General features: G+C 43.6%; 1 protein-coding gene across 6 annotated transcripts in view; it reads left to right on the top strand.

Annotated features, from left to right (window-relative positions):
- Positions 1-20,037, top strand: part of TSC22D1 (TSC22 domain family member 1) — a 119,700-nt gene extending 99,663 nt beyond the window's left edge. For 4 of the 6 annotated variants that reach the window (XM_058670721.1, XM_004577460.3, XM_058670718.1 and 1 more), the window contains 2 exons: positions 18,437-18,488; positions 19,590-20,037. In XM_058670721.1, coding sequence (XP_058526704.1) covers positions 18,486-18,488; positions 19,590-19,847 — 261 coding nt within the window. In that variant the 5' untranslated portion in view covers positions 18,437-18,485 and the 3' untranslated portion in view covers positions 19,848-20,037. Of the gene's footprint in view, positions 1-17,248; positions 17,329-17,657; positions 18,007-18,436; positions 18,489-19,589 lie in introns of those variants that run through there. The other 2 variants (XM_058670722.1, XM_004577461.3) reach the window with 2 other exon arrangements.
- The last annotated feature ends 1,343 nt before the right edge of the window (positions 20,038-21,380 follow it).

Genomic DNA, 21,380 nt, shown 5'->3' with positions numbered 1-21,380 from the left:
AGCAACTAGTAAGTGTGATTAAGTGAATTATTATCATTAGTTACTGATGAACACTTCTGCTTGCGACACATTGATAAAACAGTAAAAAGCTCCATCCTTTTCTAATAGGTTCTAGCAGAAGGAAGCAGCAACAAATTTAGTAAGTATGTACATGGCAGTCACTTTGAAGGATTTGGTGCTGGTGCAGTGCTGCCCCTTGCATGGGGCTTGGGGGACAGGGCACACAGAACTTCAGCAGTGGCGGCGACATCCTGTGGTGGGCATATGAGTGTTTCATTTTACTGTTATTTCTTCCAATTTACATAAATGATACATTTTATATGCTTTCAGTACATCATTTTCTAAAAAACAAAAAAAGTCTTGTCCATCCCAAGTATACTTTGGTGTTAAAACAAGTTAATCATTCACTAAATCTAGTTATCTGACTAGGAAGGAAGCTGATTTATAAAGACTATTTGAAAGGCAGAGTTAGAGAGAAAGAGGCATAAAGAGAGAGCTCTTCTGTCTGCTACTTTCCCAAGTTGCTGCCCAAACTGGGGTCCTGGGATTTGAGTCATCTACCACAGCTTTTCCCAAGCACATTAGCAGAGAGCTGGATCAGAAGTGGAGCAGCTTGGACTTCTATATAGCATCCTAGTGCCACAGATGACAGCTTAATCCCCTATTACACAGTGCCAGCTCCAGAAAGCTGGTTTTTTGTACGTCTTTTATTATAACAAACTGGTACCCTATCGACCCCCTCCATCTACTTTATTAAACGCAGGTGAAGTTCATTGTAATTATGTTTTACATAGTGTTCCAGTTTTATATGATTTTTGCAGAATTATGCTGACTTGTGATAGTAATTAGGCCATGGAATTTATCTTATCATTGATATAATTTTAATGGTCTTTGCAAAACAGCCTGTCTTATTCAAAATAATTTCACCGAATTTTAAAATTTCTAATGATAAATTTGTAATGAAACAAAGGACTTAGTTTTTCCTCCATCACTCTATATTAATCACTATGTTTTCTCTTGAAGTGAATTACAAATTCAATTACAATTGAATTACAAATTTTTTATTAGAGATACAAATCTAATTGATAAATCAGTTTAAGAGATAAACTGTTCAAATTGTGTAATCATACTGACTACAAGTAACACTTTTTTTTTGGAAGGATGAGTGTCATTTTTTTAAAAACACTTAATTTTTTTGTGTTTTGTATTTTTGTTTTATTATAACCCCTATCTACTGATTCACTCTCTAAATGCCCACAACAGCCAGGCTGGACCAAGCCACCCTCTCCCACCTGGGCGGCAGGGGCACATGGACTTGAGCCATCCCAGGATGCATACTAGCAGGAGGCTGCAATTGAGAGCAAAGCTGGAACTCCAACCCAGGCACTCTGATAGAAACGGGAATGTCCTGGAGGAGTCTTAATTGCCAAACAAAGGCCTACCCCCATGGGTCTTTTTTTTTTTCCCATAAATTAATTGAATTGTCCATTTCTGGGGTGCATAGAAACAACTCAGATTCTGGTTTTATTTAATAGTTGGATTGTGCCCAAAAGTAGAGCCGACTAACATGAGTTTGAATCTTGATTCTGCAATTTATTAAGTCTTTAATTGTTCTCAACCCCAATTTTTTTTAGACTTTTAAGTGTAGTCCTTACCACCTTAACAGTTGTGAGGATTAAATGAAGCAATGTGTATATACAAGCTTATTGAGGAGTCACAACCTTTGGGGATTATGAAGATGCAGAAATTTATATCTGTAATAATTACAGCCAGCTTTAACCTTTATAAACTCTTCCCTTGTGTCTGTGCCAGGGAGCTGCTTTGGAGTATCCCAGTAGAGATCTGTAACTTTTCAATTATTTTTAGTTTCTTAATATTTTACTTTCCAAAATTTTAAGACATAAAAAATTGTGTATTTATGGAGTGCCATGTGACATTTCATTACATGTACACATTGTATACTATCTAGTCAGAGAAAAAAAAAAGATCTCTTCAAGCATCTAACACTTCTTATGATGAAAATATCCCAGATCCTAACTTCTGGACTTGCTTTATAAAGAAACATATAATGCCATAGAAACCCAGAACTTACTCTTGTCCAGTTGTAATGTAGCACCTGTTAAGCAACCTTGCTCCAAACTTCCTTCCCCACCCTGTGGTAGCCACTGTTATTTTCTTTCATGACCTAACCTGTTTTTTAGACTCCACATATCAGTAAAGTCATATCATATTTACCTTTCTCTGCTTGGTTCATTTCATTTAATGTAATGACCTCCGATTCAATCCATGCTGCTGCAAATGACAAGACTTAATTTTTTCTGGCTGTGTAATATTACCTCTGTGTGTGTGTGTGTGTGTGTGTGTGTATGCCACATCTATCATTTCAACTGATGGATGAACACTTTGGCTGTTGTGAATATCGCTGCAACAAACATGGGAGCACAAATGCCTTTTGAAGAAGTGGATTTCATTTTCTTTGAGTACATACCGAACTAATGGGGTTGCTGGGTCATGTGAGTGATGTGTTTTTAGTTTTCTGGGGAACCCCAGTACTGTTTTTCACAATAGCTGTAGTAATTCATATTCCTACCTTTTTGAATTTTTAAGCAGATTCATTTTATTTCCTGAAACTTAGTTTATAATTGATTGCCTCCATGTTGTGCCTTCTTGAGAGCTCTCTTTTGCCAATTCGGGCTAAGCTTGTCTCCAGCAGTTTGGAGTAGAGTTAGCTGGAGCTGATTGGGCCTGACATCTGTCTGTTCCGTACTGCCTTTCCAGAATAAATTCCTGACATGGGGCAGGGGTGTAGGAGAGGGACCAGAGGCGTAACCCGGCAGTGCCTGATGGGCTTGTTGTGCCCCACAGTGCTTGCTGAGGTCTTGGCAGGCTCGTGCACTGCCAGACCCCAGCTCCCAGCTTCTTTGTGCTTCTTTGTGCCTCATTCTTCTGGCTCACCCCTAGAGCTCTTCATGTAGTGTGTCTGCCTTCATCGGGGAGAGCAAACATGCCTTGGTTTGGCGCTGTTTCTGCTGGTGACAGCTGCCACCCGTGTGTCCTGTTGACTCTCCTTTCACCTCGTGGCAGGCTTCCTTACCAACATGCCGACCCATTCCCACATCTTCATGCTGATTTTGGTCGTTTAAACAGACACTTAAACAGTTCTTTTCATTCCTAAGTGAAAAACTGTTGCTTTCTGTACAGTTTTTGTGTGTGCGTGTGTGTGTTTTTTTCCTGAAAAGGAAAGAAACATGAAAATTCAGTGCTGATGCTGGTGGTGGTGTGGAGCCTTGCTGGTTTCTCCCTGTCTCCTCTCCCTCTTCTCAGGGCTGGCATGCGGTCCTGGGGCAGTCAGGAGGGACAGAGGGGCGCAGGCCTCTGCGAGGTGCCTCTGCAAGGTGCTGCCGCAGGCTCCTCCTGGTCTCGGTTACACGGCTGCTGTTCTGTGTCTCTCCCACTGTCTGGCCGAAGGTCCTTTCAGAAGGAAGAGGAATGTTCTTTCCCAGGAGAGTCATATTGGCTGGCTTTCTGGAAAGCACCCTAGGTGACCTGGCAGTGGAGAGCTGACCGTCACTCGCCGCCTGCTCAATGAGAACACCTGTGCCATGTTGGTTTCCTCATACCTTAGGCTAGGCCGACGAAGCAGGTGCTTGCAGGACAACTCAAGGCCAGCTGCCTCTGCCATGCTTGCTAGACTGATGGCTCTGTCTTACCAAAGGGCTGCCCCAATTCACTTCAGACTTGCTGAAATCTGGACTAAGTACTATGCCTTTAAGCCAAAGTGAAGGGTCATCTGAAGGAGAGCCACGCTTATTTCCCTACGCTTGCATTATACAAGTTGTTTACAGAAGCCGCAAATTAAACAATTACACCGGCATTTGCTGTCGTGACGTGAAAAGTTGTCCTCGTTTATTGTTTGTTAAGCATGTTTTTGTTTTCTCACCTGAGAGTCCCAGTTTAAAAAGAAAAGATAAGAACAGAAAACAGTTTCCATGTCTAAGTGTAGGTGCAGGAGTAGGGCAGACACCATCAGCCCAGTAAAAGCAGTGTCTACCTGAAAGGAAGAGTGGTCAGCCACAGAGCTCCTCTACCACGGCTGTCACTGGAGGTCCCAGGGAGGCAGGGAACTCACCCGGCGTTCACCTAGGTTAGCCTCCGCTTGTCGTTTGCTTTATCCTACCTAATGAGTTTCTCCAGGCGCTTGCATAGCTGCTCAGCAGAGAGCAATGTCCGATCAGGGTAAGCATATCCATCTCCTCAAACATTTGAGCTTTTCACCATTTTATGATTTTTTTTGTAGTACAGTATAAAACAGTATAGGCAACAAGTTTAAATACTAAAAAAATCCTAATGATCATTGTAAATTGACATTTCATACTCCATTGGCCTTGGTAGCACCATTCAGTACTTTATTATTTTTATTATTTTGTCTTTTTGCCCTCCTTTTTAAAGATGCATTTATCTGTATTGGAAAGGCAGATCTACAGAGAGAAGGAGAGACAGAGAGAAAGATCTTATATCCCCTGGCTCACTCCTCAAATGTCTGCAATGGTGGAACTGAGCCAATCCAAAGCCAGATACCTGGCACCTCTTTTGGGTCTCCCACGCCGGGTGCAGGGTTGGCTTTGGGCCATGCTTCATTGCTTTTCCAGGCCTCAGCGGGGAGCTGGGTTGGAAGTGGTGCACCCAGGTCATGAACCAGTGCCATTATGAGATACTGGTACTGGTAGACAGAGGATTAGCCAACTGAGCCATCATGCTGGCCCCTTGCCTTTATTTTCTTTTTTTCTTTTCCTGAAGATTTATTTATTGGAAAGGCAAGGGGCCAGAAGGAGGGAAAGACCAATCTTTGATCTGTCAGTTTATTCCCCAGATGGTTTCAATGGCCTGGGGCAGGTTAAAGCCAGGAGTCTGAAACTTTATCTCAAGTGGGCACATGAGACTCAGGACTTAAGCCATCCTCCACTGCTTTGCTAGGTTCATTAGCAGGGAGCTGGATGGGAGGTGGAGCAATGGAACTCAAACTAGTGCCTGCATGGAATGCCAATATCACAGTTGATGGCTTAATGTGCTGTGCCACAGTGCCAGCCCCATCCCTTATTTGACTAAAGAAAACAGGGTATAGAGCCAGAGTCACAATAAGATGATGAGATGTGGAGAGAGATCCTAGGTGACAGCTAGTAACAGAGAAGATCCAGAACGACTGCTGGGACAACATAGAGGCTCCCAGAGAAATATGCAGCCAAGGCCAGTTCCCCTTTCATGTTCAGTCCCCAGCCTTGAGGACACTGCCCTTGGCAAGTGAACCTTTTTCTCTAACCTGCATGGACTCCTCCTAACCCTCTTGGTAGCTCCAGAAGGTTCCTAAGGAGCTGCCATGTTGATGAAAGCTGTCTGCCAATTCTTAGGCACATTCCCGTAAGGAATGTCGGCAGGTATTCTGTGTCCATGGTAAGACTTGCTCACTTCCAGACTTCTGGGACTGTGCAACTCGCTGGTCCCAGGGCTCCCCTGGGTGATCCTGTTAGCTGTCCAGGAGCATACAGGGCTGGAGAAGGCCATTCTCACCAGAGCTCCCCTTCCCTAAACTAGACCAGAAGCCCTACGACTGGGCTGCCTGGTTCCCATGCCTCACCTCCAGCCTCCCAGCTGGTTTCCTTTTCTCCAGTGTGGGAAACCTTAGAAGATGACTGTGGTCCCACAGAGATGAGCAGTAAGGCTCGCTGCTTTACACCTTCTTCACTCTTCCCAGATGTGAGAGTCATTGGTTGAATTACCATCTGTGTGGATCTAAAATTCTTAGACTTCCCTTCTAGAACACACAGCATGTTGAATGGGAACCTGGCTTTGGACCCAGTCCTACAATTAACTAGACAAGTGTGGGTCACAATACTTAACATTGTTTGGCCTCCATTTATAATAATGAAGAAATTAAAACTAATTGATATCTAGAGCCCATTTCAGCTCTGAAATTCTAAATAGATCCCTTAAAGTAACCCTCAAGCACTATGTAAATCACAGAGCTGAGTGTAGAAATGTGTCCACTAATTGAAGGAAACATAGTTACCAAACACATATCCCTGGCATGGAATAGTCATTTGCATGTGTTAATGCATACGCGGTGCTGCACTACATTCAGCATTCATTGCTCTGTTTCATCTGTGAATTTATCTGCAGCTTTGTACATTAAGCTGTTCAGCTGAGCTTCAGGAGATTATTTTGGACCAACTCTTATGGTCCTAAGTGGGCCTGTGTGCACAGAAACATGAAATAATTAGTATCATTTCTACTGGCTCGTCTCTTGGTACTGCTCACCTTCCAGATTTCGTTCTAAGATTTATTTATTTTTACTGGAAAGTCAGATTTACAGAGAGAACGAGAGACAGAGAGGAAGATCTTCTGTCTGCTGGTTTACTCCCCCAAGTGGCTGCAACGGCCAGGGCTGAACCCATCCGAAGCCAGGAGCCAGGAGCTTCTTCCAGGTCTCCCACGAGGGTGCAAGGTCCCAAGCATTTAGGCCATCCTCCTCTGCTCTCCCAGGCCACAAGCAGGGAGCTGAATGGGAAGTGGAGCAGCCAGGACATGAACTGGCACTCATATGGGATCCAGAAGCTTGCAAGATGAGGATTTAGTCACTGAGCCATCAGATTGGGCTCTTACTTTGTTTTTGAGAGGCAAAAAAAAAACCAGAGAAAGAACTCCCATCAACTTGTTCACTCACCAAGTGCCCCCGGCAGTGGCAGAGATGACCTGGTGTCTGAACACAAAGCCAGGAGTGCAGTCCCTGGTCTCCTGTGGTGGGGAGTAGGAACTCCATTAGTAACGCCGGGAATTCTTTGGTGGGGTACTGGGTGGTGAACTGAATCAAAGCTCTTGAATGTGGGACAGAGAAACCTTAACCGTTAGGCTAAATTAGCCCAGCTCCCTGCCTTCTGCAATTTAACATGAAAAGTTAACTTGAAGTAACTAGTTCTTTAAAAAAAAGTAAAAGAGAAGCTCAAAGCATCTATTTTTCACAGCTGCACAAAAGTAGAATAGAAATAAAACTCATTTTCAAAGAACACTAAGTTCTTGAAATAGAAAATCATAATTAGGCCAACTTTTTAGTTCGGATACTTTATAATGTCATTTGGCTTCTCAATTTTTGATGCTTCTTTTTGTATGTGACTCTAGATTTCATAAACTGCTGTTTAGCAGAAGTGGTGATTAATGGAAAGATTTCATTTTGAAATGCTTATTATTCTCATGTAGGTGAAAGTTTGACAAAGTACTTTCGGCATCGTGTTGAGCTTCATCTCTCTCCTGCTGGAACTCCTGTTGCAGCAGCTCATCTTCAGTTTAAGTCTTCTGTACTAATTTGTTTTAAAGTATTATTTGTTAAAGGTATACTTATTTGAAAGTGAGCGAGATCGTCCATCTTCTGGTTAGTTCTCCAGATAGCTGCAACAAGTGGGGCTGAGCTAAGTGGAAGCCACAAGCCAAGACTCCGTCCTGATCTCCCATGTGGGTGACAAGGACCCAAGGTCTTGAGCCACCATCTGCTGCCTTCCCAGTCGCAGTAGCAGGAAGCTGGATCCAAAGCATCTGGAACTTGCTGAAACAGACAGCACTACCACATGGAATGTGGGCATGCCAAGCAGCAGCACTTACAAAGAGCTTCAGGTATCATACATGCAACAAAGAGTACCCATACATTTATAAGCATGTTGTTAAGATTTTTAAAATTGGCATTCTTAAGGCTCAGTATTGTGGCCCAGGCGTTTAAACCATTATCTGTGCAGCCAGCATCCCATATGGGTACAAGTTTGTGTCTTGGAAGTTCTGTTCTGATCCAGCTCTCTGCTTATGGATTAGAGAAATAACAGGAGATAGCCCAACTGCTTGAGCCCCTGCTACCCACGAGGCAGACCTAGATGAAGCTCCTGGCTTTGGCCTGGCTTGATCCTGGCTGTTGCAGCCATCTGGAAAAAAGAACCAGAGCACATGGAAGATTCAATCTCTCTTTTCCCTCAGCCTCCTTCCTCACCTCTTCCTTTCTCTCTCTCTGTTAATTCTGACTTTCAAATAAATTTTAAAAGTTATTACCAACACAGAGTCCTGAAGTCTACCTTTAAACCCTGTTCTACCAGTCAGTTATTGGATCACCCTGCTCCTTGTCCTAAATTTTTTTGAAGAAATTAAATTCCGGGGTACGAACTGGTGCCCATATGGGATCCTGGAGCAAGCAAGGCAAGGACTTTAGCCACTAGCTACCACACCGGGCCCAATTTAGTAGCTGTAAGAACAAGATTATAAACTAAAGTGCAAGCCCAATCATATATTTCATATGATTATAGAACTGTTGATTATATAAAATAGCTGTAGTGAGTACATTGGGTTAAGCCATTCTAGAATGACGCCATCCTTTATTGGTGCTGGTTTGAGTATGAGCTGCTCCTGTCAATCCAGCACCCTACTAATATGCTAGAGAAAGCAGCAGAAAATGGCTCAAGTACTTAGGCAATGTCACCCATGTGGAAGGCCCAAATGAGGTTTCGGTTTCCTGTGCTTGACGCAGCCCTAACTATTGCAGCCATTTGAGGCTGAACCAGCAAATGTAAAATCTTTCTCCCTCTGTATAACTCTGCCATTCAAATATACAAGTCTTTTTAAAAGAAAATAAAATCAGTTACATAAAATAGGAAACTTTAGGTCTCTTCGATCAACATATGCAAGTACTTGTATTTTTAAAATATTTTTATTTGCTTCTACTTTTATATATCTTTAATTTAATACATATATATGAAAGTATATAAAGTAGCCCAGTTCATACCAAGAGAGAGTAGAATGGCAGCTACCAGGAACTGGGAGAAGGGAGGAAATGAGGAGACACTAAGCTAGTATTCAGATTTGCAAGATAAAAATGTTATGGAGGTGTGTTTCACAGCAATGTTTGTATACTTAATACTGAATCATATGCTGAGAGATTGTTACAATGGTAATTTTTTTCTTCTTTTTTACTCTTTTCTAAAATACATCTCTATATAAACATAAAATAGAATTAACTAAAAAAAACTAATTTTGTTTTCATTTTTTTTAATTTGCTATCAAGAGGCACCCATTTTTTGGTTTTGTTTTATTTTTCATTTTTTTTTAAAAAGATTTATTTATTTTTATTGGAAAGCCAAATAAATATACAGAGAGAAAGATCTCCTATCCGCTGATTCACTCCCCAAGTGGCCTCAATGGCCAGAGCTGAGCCTATCCGAAGCCAGGAGCCTCTTCTGGGTCTCCCACGTGGTTGCAGGGTCCCAAGGCTTAGGGCCGTCCTCCACTGCTTGCCCAGGCCACAAGCAGGGAGCTGGATGCAATGTGGAGCTTCTGGGACACGAGCCAATGCCCATATGGGATCCTGGACACACGCAAGGTGAGGATTCAGCTACTAGGCTATTGCATTGGGCCCTTGTTTATCATTTTTTTAAAGGTGTGCTTTAGATTAAGTTTCCCTTTTGGGCATATAGTTACACAAATTTTGAAAAAATACAGAAAACAAAACAAAAGAAAGATATAATGATATAATGAGGATGCTGCCACAGTCAAAATGTGAAATAGTTCAGTTACTCTCAAAAATCTCCCTCCCTATTCCAGGTTCCAACAGCTTCTGATTTGTTTTCTGTTCCTATGGTTTTGCCTTTTCTAGCAGGTCATAGGTAGTTTGCAAACCTTTTTGAGTCCAGCTCCTTCCATTATAATATGTTTGAGAGTCCTTCGTGTTGTTACATATATCAGTAGTTCATTTGTTTTTATTAGATGTTTCCTGATCTGTTTTCTTTCTTGGTTGAATGAGATTTGGGTTGTCAGGGTTTGGGTGATTTGTTGAAACTCCTCTAGGCATTCAAATGAAGGTTTTGTCATAGTGTTATTTCTCTAGGGTAAAGAAATTGGATTGGAATTACTGGGTTTTATGAAGTGAATGTCCAGTTTTAGAAGCCTCTGCAAAACCATTGGCCAGGTGGTTTCAGGAGCGTGCGTTCCCACTGTCTCAGCTCCCACAACCCTTTTTTATCAGCACTTGAGATTTTCAGGTGTAAAATGTTTTCTTTATTCTAATATGTGAGCAGTGGTATTTCTATGACTTTAGTTTACATTTCTATAGTGAATAGTATTGTTTCGTGTTTTTTTGTCATGTGTTTGCCATTCCTAAATCTTTGATTAAATGTCTCGAAGTCTTTTGCCAATTTCTTTTATTGATTGTTTTCTTGCCATTGAGTTTTCAGTCCTTCAGGTATTTTTGTGTAAGACTCTTACCAGATATATAACTTGCAATATTTAATTTCTATCTCTCTCTCTCTCTATATATATATATATATTTCTCACTTTTTGTCTTTCAAGAATAGTAGTCTTTCATACTGAATCAAATAGTTTATTTTTTTATTTCATAGACTGTGCTTTTGTTGTCATATCTAAGAAATCTTTGCAAATGCAATGTCTGAAAGATTTCATTTATGTTTTCCTCCACAAACTTTATAGTTTTGGATTTTACAAGAAGGTCTCATGTGGTATGTGCATGCATCAAGGTGGGCTTGCTGATTTTGCTTTTTATGAATGCGGTTACCCAGTCATTCTGGTACCATCTGGGGAAGAGTGTCTCCCCTGCTGTGAACTGACTTGACTTCCCTGTTGAAAATCAACTTGCTAAACATATGGATCAATTTCCGACTTCTCTGTTTTGTTCCATCGTTCTGTGTTTTTACCCATACTAGACTATCTTGATGAAAGTAGCTTGACAGGTATGGGGTACTGGCATCCCAAGCAATGACCTGACCCACTGTACCACAATGCTAGCTCTAGATTACAAACTTTTAAAAAGATTTATTTATTTATTTGAAAAGCAGAACAACAGAGAAGTAGAGCAAAGAGACAGACAAGCATCTTCTATTCCTTGGTTCATTTCTCAAATGATCCTAACAGCCAGGTCTGGACCAGAGCAAAGCCAAGAGCCTGGAACTCAATCCTGGTGTCCTACATGGGTGGCAGGGACCCAAGTAGATGGGTCATTAGCAGAGAACTAGGTCAGAAGCAGTGTAGCCAAGACTCAAACTGGCATTCATATATGGGATGCCAACCTTACAACAGCAGCCTATCCTACTGTGCTATAATACCAACCCCTGTGCAATTTTTTTATGGTTGCATTTTTCCTTCTACATTGGCTTATTGGCTTTAGACTTTGTAGTACAGGTTGAGCTTCCCTAAACTAAAATTCCAAAATTCAAAATTCTTCAAAATCTGAAAGTTACCTGAGTGTCAATAGGATGGTGCCACAGTAGAAAATTCTTCATATGACAAATTCTCCACAAAATGCAGATGCACCAAAAACATTTTATATCATTACCTTTGGTCTATGTGTAAGGTGTTTATGAAACATAAATGAATTATATGTTATGATTTATATCCCGTTGCCGAGCTCCTTCCCTATGTACAGATAATTCTCTAAAATCGGGTGGGGCGGAACAGTATCTGGAACATTTGGAGTCTCAAGCACTGTGGATGAAGGATACTCAGCAGGCGCATACTCTTGAACATCATCATCCACTCACTTGACAATAGAACTTCACATAGGTACTTTTGCTACCGCCAGCCTTTGTTTTGTTTTAGCCTTTTACTTCCCCAAATGTTTATAGCCCATCCCCATATGCTGCTTTTTCTTTTGTTTTGTTTTTTCTTTAAATAGTCAATTATTATTTAAAAGATTTAAAACTCAATTTCCCCTAGTATCAGTTTCCTTCTATCTGAAAGATTTAAATTTAACAGATCCCACAGTGCAGGTCTGCTGGTGATGTATATCTTCAGTATTTGTATATCTGACAAAGTCGAAGTTTTACTTCTTACTGGCGAAAGATGTTTTATTTGTAGGTGGAAGGTTGATGTTTTCTTGAAGCAACCGAAGGGTGCTGCTACACTGGTTCCAGCCAGGAGCCTTCCCTCGCTCCTCTTACCTTTGCTGTGTGTACCTAATCTGGTTCTTTACTTCTGGCCACTTCTAACATTCTTCTTTTTTTCTAAGATTTTTTCACTGTTCTTACGCTTATTTGATTATGATATACCTTGTAGATTTCATTGTTATTCTCTTACATAGAGTTCAGGGAACTTGCAGGGTATGTTGTTTGGTATTAAAGTTTGGGGAAATTGTCATTGTTTCTTAAATATTCTCCCCTCCTCTGAGGACTTCACTAAGGTACATTTGGTTGCTTAAATGATTGCACAGTTTTTGACACGTTGTCATTGTGTTTGTTTCTGTTTGGGATAGTTTTTATTACTATAATATCACTAATACTTCTCTCTTGTCTAATCTGTTACTAATCCCACCCTGTGTATTTTTCTATCCAAATGTTGTATATTCCATCTTCATAAGTAGAATTTGTGTTTTTCCATTATATTTTCACACTGTGCTTAATATAGTAATGAATTTCTCTGTCTTCTTGAACATATAAAATACAATCCCAATAGCTGGGTTTTTTTGGATTGGTTTTGTTTTGTTTGTCTATAGATTTGAGCATCTTTGGCATAGCTGGGTCACTCTAATTGATTTTCTCATTTCCCTACTTGTTTATATGTCTGGTGCTTCTTTCAGAGTACCAGACATTATTCATTATTGGATGTTCAGGACCTTGTTTGGTTAAATATCCTTGAACTTATTTTGTGTTGGGACAAAATTCAGTAACTTAGAAATACTTAGATCCTTTCAAAATTTCCTTTCGAATCAGTTTTTAGAGGATGAACACCCTTCACTCAAGGACAGCCTTAGCCCCTGTCCTCAGACGGTATCCTTTTTGGTGTCCAGTGGTCCCAGTTACACAATACTTTCACTCAGAGGGCGCTAACACCAACGGATTCCACACTGTGCCCAGTTCTATCCCTGCTGGTTAGGAGTGGTTTCCTCCTGGTACATGTGGATAAGCACTCAGCTGGAGCCCCAGCCCATGCAGGTCCTTTTCTTTGCCTGACTCTCTTGGTTTTGTTTATTTATTTTTAAATCTTAAAGTAATGCATATGCATCCCTAAAGATTAAAAAAATGAGTAAAAATAAAAAATTAGCAGTTCCCTTTTTTTAACTCCTTCCAGTTTGTTCTTTTCTGAGACCCACTTTCAACTTTATTTTTTTTCTGATATTTACCTCTACCTTTCTGCATAATATATTTATCCCCATATTACTTCATATTTTGTTAACTTTAGATATCATATAGTCAAGCTGCAGAGTGTATTACAACTGAGCACTCATAAACCATTCCCACCATGTGGTCCCTACAAACTTCCCAAAAAGCTTTTGAAAGTTAATATGAAACTGAAACAATGAACGTAGTCCTGTAAATTTTATGAGCATTCCATTGCTTTTCATCATCTTGCACAACCGCCTTTGAGGGTTATCTGGTTGGCCCATTCAGGCTGTCCTGTGCTTGTGTATTGAGTGGTGGCTCCCCTGCCCACTGCTAGGGCTTAGGTGTGTTTGTTGGTCTGGAATCTTCTATCTTCCTCCACCATCACAGCCTAGAGGCAGGCCACCTGCTGGTTAAGCTTGCTTGGCTGCTGTCTGTTTGAGATTTCAGATTTCATCACCATCAGCCTGTTGGTTCTCCTTCTCTTGGGTGTTTGAGTCTCTGCTTCCTATTCTCTTGCTTTCTTTGCTTTTTGCTTTTTTCTTTTCCTTCCTTGCTCTTTTTCTTGATTTGCTCCTCCATTTTGGTTTCTGAAGTATCTAAAAATGTGTTGTTTTGTTCTCGTGAGAGGGAGAGAAGAGACACAGAGACAGCGGGTGGAAATGCTTTCATTTTACCCTTACACTAAGATGATGATTTGGACAAGTGAGGAATTCTAGATAAAAAATCCTTTTCATTGGGAATTGTAAAGGTATTTTAACCAGCAGCCAGCAAAACCATTCTGATGCTAGGCCTGTGTTTATACCTTAGTTTTTCCCATTTGCAAGTTTTTAAATGCTGTCTGTCCCCTGTGGTATGAAATTTCAAGTCTATTTGGCCTTATTGCTTGTTCTCACAGTGTGTGGTCCCAACACCAACACTAAGGCATTATTTGGTGTTTATCTGTGAATCAGTTTCCTTTTCTGACCACATTTGCTTTATTTTTTAAGTTTACAGATAAAATTGTATGCATTTATTGTGTATGACACAATGCTCTGAAGTATCTGTAACCTGTGGAATATGCTAGCCAGTTAGCATATGCATTGTCTTACAGGCCTCTGTGGTAAGAACTTGCATTCACGCTTTGCATTTTTTACAAATACAGTTTATGGTTGCCTTCTGTAATCACCATACTATTTAGTAAGTCTCTTCAACTATTCATACTATCTAACTGTAACTATATGGGAGATCTTTCAAAAGCTCATGGAAAAATGCATGTTATGTTTGAATTCCACTTTACCATGGATGTTTGAAAGCCTCTTCATGTTTCCTTTGACCAAAATCCTCTCATCCCCCCTTTCTAACCATCCGAGCCGCCGGAGGCCACCATATAGTCTCAATTTTTCTGTCATGAACTGTTTTAGATTTAACATACCAGTGGGATTGTATAGCATGCACATTTGTCTTTCTGTGCCTGGCCTATTCTGCTTAAGATAATGTCCTCCACATTCATCTGTGTTGTTGCAAATAACACACTTTTGTTCCCTATTGGGGCTGAATGTATTTTAACCATGTGTGTACCCCCTTTTCTGTTGTAGTTTTGTTTGTTCAACCTGGTAACCCTGCTGCCAGTGCCTAGTTACAGTCAACCAGCAAAGTGGGGGTGGCCTAGGAGTCCACTCACAGCAGTGATTTATCAAGGCTGAATGAAGTACCCTAGTTTCGTTTCTGGCAGTTGCTTTAGCTTTGCAAGGAATCTGGACAGGGAAGAAACGGGTTGTTCTATCTGGGTGGCAGCCTCCCACCCGTAGCTATGTTGCCCAGGGCGGATCAGATTTGGGAGGAAGGCAGGTGTCACTAACCTAGAAGAACGCAGTCCCTGCCTTGGTTCCTCCTCTCAGCTGTCACGTCCCCCTGTTACTAGTGTGTAAAGGTGGTTGCCACACAAGAAGATGCTTACATAGACAACAGCAAAATAAGCATCTCACCCTGCAAGCCTGCATTACTCCCGGGAGTGAGACCTCTGGACTCACTTCAGACACCTGCCCTGAAGCCCCTTGGTGGGGCACATCTGTCTAGGTGCCCCTGAGAACAATCGTAGCATGTTCCTGGTCCCAGCAGCAGGTCTTTGGTGAGCCCTGGATGGGCCCCAAGCAGATATTGTGTCTTGAATGTAGTTCCAGACAATTGGGCCCCAGGTATTTGTAATCCAAGGATGTGACTCCACTTTCTCAAGTTCTGTCTTCTGGTTTCACATAAACTCTAGTCTTTATCAGGATCTGATACACTTACGTGAAATGACTAGATCTGTGTAACCTTCTGGTATTTCTCTGGGTTTATGTCCTTTGGCCCAGCAGATTTCTCCAGAATTCTCCAGAGTCCTCCACATGCCGAAGGATGGACACACACGTGCGCGTGCACACACACGTTTCTTGCAATTCTATTTAAAATAGTAAAATACGGGCAGTAACCATCCTGCCCCTGAGTAGGGAGATGGGCTTAGCAGGCTGTGCTTGCTTGTATCAGCTTCTGTTGCTTTTTGCAGAGGGCGATCAGGGGAAATGCACAGTTTTAGTCATAATTTTTAAAAATGCAGAAGCTGTCCCGTGGCAATTCTGTTTAACATCTATAGACTTAGGGATCTGACCCCCAACTCATCATGATTTTTTAGGCTTCCACTTATACTCTGTTCCCTTCTTATTGAAAATTGGTGCCTTCTTAGAATCGAATGTGTTATGTGAAATAATGAAATTAGTTTTTACAAATTATAGATGTCCCGAAAACATTACCTTTTTATACAAAAGCGAAGCCTCAAAATTTGGATCATAATATGAAAAAGGAGTCCTGGAGATGTAGAGTTTGTCAGATTTCGGTTTTTAACCCAAAAGAGAATTATTTTGTATATCATCTCACACATCATTAGATTTGGCTCTGAATCTCTTTTGACGGTTTCCACACCCAGACTTTGCCCTGCAGGTCTCAGGTCAATCTAAGAGGCTGGAAAGGCTGCTGCTGGAGACAGGAGATTGTATCACATGTGTGCTTGTGTGTGTGTGTGTGTGTGTGTGTGTGTGTGTGTGAACACAATTCGTGTTGTGTATGTTCTGTGGTCAAATTCCATGTTGGAAATTGTGATGACAGGATTGGGAGAGGCCTCCCCACGCACTTGGAGTTCTTGTTCTCATAGTTGTGTGCCGTTAGAGGGCAGTATTGTCGAGGTTAAGTTTTTCTTTCATGTATTGCATTGCAAACTGTGTTTTACCATGGTCAAGTAAAGGTCAGGGCTTAGTTACATGTATATTATATTAAACTAAACTTAATTGATGCCTCTAAAATAATGGAGGAAAGTTTGTAAGAGGGGAAGCTATTCTACATCTGAATCTCTTGGTTTTTGTCTTGAAGAAGGAAAACATGTTGGTCTGTGTGACCCTAAGATGAAATAGAAGTAAGCCTGCAGCATCTTTCGGCTATTTAACCAACTCAGGACACGGGGACTGGGCAAAGGATCAACTTGAAGGAGTTTGTGTGCTTTCGATGTGTTCTTTGCAACAATCCAAGCCTTCTGAAGGCTCACAGGATTGAGTCTTAGAGGCATTGTCTCCTTAATTTCCAAAAGCTTGCCTTATGGACTTACTGAAAATAGCTCCATGTAGTATTCAGCCCGTGGACTGACTTTTCTAGCTGTAAAATGGAAGAAGGCATACATAGTTAATCACTGGTGAGAAAGCATTGTTAGGGATATGCAATCTATGATTTATAAGGTCCCAGGGACAGAAGGAAGATCGACTGGTCTCCATCTGGTGGATTCCGTTTTGGCTCTGTTTTTGTATGCCTAGCAAAGCGCGCGCGCGCGCACAAACACACACACACACACACACACACACACACACAGGTTTTGTTTTGATAAAGGTAGTATCTCTGAAAAAGCAAACACAATATTCCCCTCTAAAAATTCACTGGCATTTCAAAAATATATAGTATTGCAATACAGTTCTTATCCTGATAAATAAAACCGCCTAGAAAATTCTCCCATTGCTGTTGCCTGTAAGAACTAGATAAATCAAAATCGAGACACTCCAAGCTCCTCCAAGTCTTTAAAGCAGGAAGGATTGAGCATGCCCAGTAGCTCAGAGGGTTCTGGTTGCAAATAGGAAGCTTTCGCGGCGCGGCAGCCACGGGGACGGGCAGCTCCTGGGACTGGGTCGGACTCCCTTGAAACGTAAGCACGTGCGGGGGTCTCCGAGCGGATCTTTGCAGGGACCCTGGACTCCTGTGCCGTGGCAGTGGGCAGGCGTTCCGAGCAGGGGGCGGCGGACGCCCCCAGAGCCCCGCACCCCGGCTCTGGGCGCCTCCCCCACCCCCCACTCCCTGAGAGCGGGATCTGGCGCCTGGGGGCGGGGTGGTGGAGAAAGGCCGGGAAGCAGGCGGAGGGCGGGGACGGGAGAGCAGGCGGCCAATCGGCGCCGCTCCTCCTCCTCCTCCTCAAGCCCCGCTTATATTCTGCACTGAGCCCGGGGCGCCGGGTGTTAGATTCGAGTCGGAGCCTGGCTGTGGGTCTTGGAGCCTGCTCGGCACAGCACTGGGATCCGCATCCTGCCCGGGATCTCCAAGCCCAAGAAGCCGGTGTCTCCTCTTAAATTAGGGGCTGCACTTTGCTCTCTCTCCCCCGGGCTGCAGATAGCTCGAAGATTTTTATCTAGCTCCAACAGAACTGCTGCTGTTCCCTCTTTTTTTTTTTTCTTTTCCGTGAGAGTGTTTTTGGCTGCAATTGCATGAAATCCCAATGGTGTAGACCAGTGGCGATGGATCTAGGAGTTTACCAGCTGAGACATTTCTCAATTTCTTTCTTGTCGTCCTTGCTGGGGACGGAGAACGCCTCTGTGCGACTTGACAATAGGTAAATGTCGGCCGGGATCTTTTTTTTTTCCCTCTAGCTGTAAAAATCACTTGCAAATATTGCAGGTGAAGGGTAACCAGGCTAATTCCTTTGTCCATTGCTGAGAGATGACCAGTGACCGCGGCTGTTGCTTTTTGATAATGTGGAGAATAACTGTGGTGGCTGGGTCCAGCCCAGAGCTCTGGCTTTTCCCCCACATTATGTAATTTAGCCCTTTTGTGGTTAACTAAAATACGGAAATGCCTGGATTATTTGCTAGAGAGTAGCTGGTATTTTCTGGAGAATGGCACACTATCTAGGACTAACGAATATATTCAAAAATAACGCTTGGCAATGTCGCCTAATTGGGAGGTCCTCTTAGAAAAAAAAAGCCTAGGATGTATTTTCGATAGATTTCAGCTACCGATGATCTGTTTGCTTTCTTTTTCAGCTCCTCCGGTGCAAGCGTGGTAGCTATTGACAACAAAATCGAGCAAGCTATGGTATGTAACGCTTGGAAATTGTTTTGTCCTACTTGTGGGCGCATTGCACACGCACAAACAGGCTTGTCTTGGGGTGGAACCCCAGCGCCTCCCTTAAGATAGGATGCCTTGGGTTGCCCCCTCCGGCGTCCGGGGGGCTCAAGGCCACGCGCACAGGGAGAAGGGGGCTCTGGGGGCGTTAAAAGGTTCTCCCCCGTCTCTGCCTTTTCCTCTTTGCTGTGGATAGGCTAAAGGAAGCACCAGGCTCCGCGTCCCCTAGCGTGGGCCCAAAGCACTTTTCTTTTTTTAAGGGATGGGGCCGTAGCTGGACTCCTTTAAGGTTTTTTCACTGGGAAGCACTCCCTCCCAGACGGTGCACACACGGGGTCCCCCGTGACGCTGGCCCCTGCAACAATGGGGAAGGGTCGAGGGTTGGGGCAAAGTTTCATGGTCTAAGCCTGCGCCTGGATTTCTCCTATTTTTATTTCCGCCTCGGCCATTCTTTGTTATTGGAGCAGCGCCTGTAGCTCTTCTCACGGGATTCTCTGCCCACTGTTGCTAGGCAAACTCCGAACCTTTAATTCGGAGCTATAAATAACTCGGGCTCCCATTGGCCGCGACGGCTGCCCAGGTTTCTGTGATGTCAGCTTAATCGCGGAGGGGGGTGGTGTGGGGAGGAGCGGGCTGGGGTGGAGGGAAGAAAATGCGGCAGCTCGGTAGGAACTGGCTGCAGCCGGTGCTGAGGGAGGCGGCGCCGGAGGGCCGTGGGGGCGGGGAGGAGGCCACCGGCGCCTGGCGGGCCTGGACACTCCGGGCTGGACATCCCGGGCTGGGCCCCCGGGGCAGGCCGAGGAGCCGCGGTGCGCTGGGCGCGTCCCACCGCTGTGTGCACTGCTGACTAAAGGGCTGTAGAGAAATCCCAGACTTGTAAAAAGGCATGATCCCTCGAACTGAAAGCACCGTACGTTAGGGGAAGCGTTCGGGTGTGCTAGAATGCTTTGTAACGAACTGTAAAAGCCCACATGTCTGCATGCCTGGGGGAAGAGCCTGGCAGCGTTCAAAACGCCCCAGTGGAGGAATCAGCCGCTTCACCCGTTTTGCTTTTCTCTGTTCCTCCTTCAGGATCTGGTGAAAAGCCATTTGATGTATGCGGTTCGAGAGGAAGTGGAGGTCCTGAAGGAGCAGATCAAAGAACTCATAGAGAAGAACTCCCAGCTGGAGCAGGAGAATAACCTGCTGAAGACCCTGGCCAGCCCCGAGCAGCTCGCGCAGTTTCAGGCCCAGCTGCAGACAGGGTCGCCGCCGGCCACCACGCAGCCCCAGGGCAGCACGCAGCCGCCTGCGCAGCCGGCATCTCAGGGCTCGGGACCGACCGCCTAGCCGCCTGGGCCCACCCCGCGCAGAACTGGCTGCTGCCGTCGGAACTGAACAGACCACCGCAGAAGATGTGCTAGGGAGCGTGCGCCTCCACAGTCGCCCATTTCATTGCTCGCGGCAAAAAGAGACGTGAGACTGACATGCCATTCTCTCTTTTTCCCAGTATTAAACACTCATATGCTTTCGGCTTGAAGACATGTCCTAGTTGGGTGAATTACAGGTTAACCAGAGAATTAGCATGGATGTGCCGGGCACCCCCCCGTGCTAGCTTGGCAGATCTCGGAGAAGTAGTTTAGCTCGCGTGCTGCGGAACCGAGCCGAGCAGGGTGCCTTGCAACCCTTCCCGCCCCCACCCCCTAACCCCCTGATCTGAGAGCCTCCCTCCTACCTGCACATGTAGGGTTCTCCATGGGGTCGCCTAGCACTGGCGCTTCCCACCAGACTATCCTGTCCTCCCCAGGAGGGAATCCAGGGAGGTTCAAGACTAAACTGAGTTGGGGCACAGAGTGCATTGCACCAACTGACGACTGTCACCTGAGTCCATACAAAACAATAGTGCTGTGCCTCTACTGAAACAGCAGATGACACGAAACTATTCGAGTGACAAAAAAAAATAAATAAATGAATAAACGGTGACAGGTAGCTGGGGCCTAGGCAATCTTCCCACGAAGGTTGTTTTGCTTATTGTACATTTGTGTATGTAGTGTAACTATTTTGTACCATAGAGGACTGTAACTACTATTTAGGTTGTACAGATTGCCATTTAGGAGCTTCATTGGCTGTCTTGCAGAGGTGTGGATCGTCTTTTATAGAGAAATGGACATAGAAACTGCTCCACAACAAAAGCCACATCCAGAAATTTGACAGGTTTTTGGCCCAGGCAGTCACTTTGTGTGTACGCTGAAATCTGCTGAAAATCCTCAAGTAAATCCCTGTTCCCTGAAGTCTTTGGGTTGAGCTGGTGAATACTTTGAAAAGATCAGTGCTAGCTAGTGAGATGGGTTTCCCCTAGGGGTTTGCGTATTACCTGTATAGTAGTTATATGCATATGTTTCCGGCATGTTCTCTACACAGTTGTAAGGTGTCACTGTATTTAACTGTTGCACTTGTCAACTTTCAATAAAGCATATAAAAATGTTGATAAACAAGTGTTGCCCTATTACAGTGCTAACGAAACTGCTGTGTTTCCACGACCCTTTCCAGGCAGAATTAAAATCATTGGACTTGCTGAAATCCTGAAGTGGGAATGGTTTGAAATCCGACTTTACATTATTTAGCTGGTTAGGGAGGAGACCATCTTAGGTCACTTAAAGCCCTCTGGGAGGCCATAGGTTATTAGAATAGAGAATCCCAACGTCCCTTAGGACTTTTGAAGAGGACATGGAGATGTTAACCCCAGTGTTTTTCAAGCTGAGAAGGAAATGAGTCTTTTCAGTGTATAATCCCAATAAGCAATGCCAGGATCAAAAGCTGAAAGTCAGAAAAGCCGATTCCCATCTGCCTAACTCAGCCACCCTGCATTGGGACATCTTTCCC

This window comes from Ochotona princeps, chromosome 12 (genome assembly GCF_030435755.1).
Source record: "Ochotona princeps isolate mOchPri1 chromosome 12, mOchPri1.hap1, whole genome shotgun sequence".
In the NCBI taxonomy this organism is placed as follows: domain Eukaryota; kingdom Metazoa; phylum Chordata; class Mammalia; order Lagomorpha; family Ochotonidae; genus Ochotona; species Ochotona princeps.
This window is presented reverse-complemented; position numbering and strand designations above follow the sequence as displayed.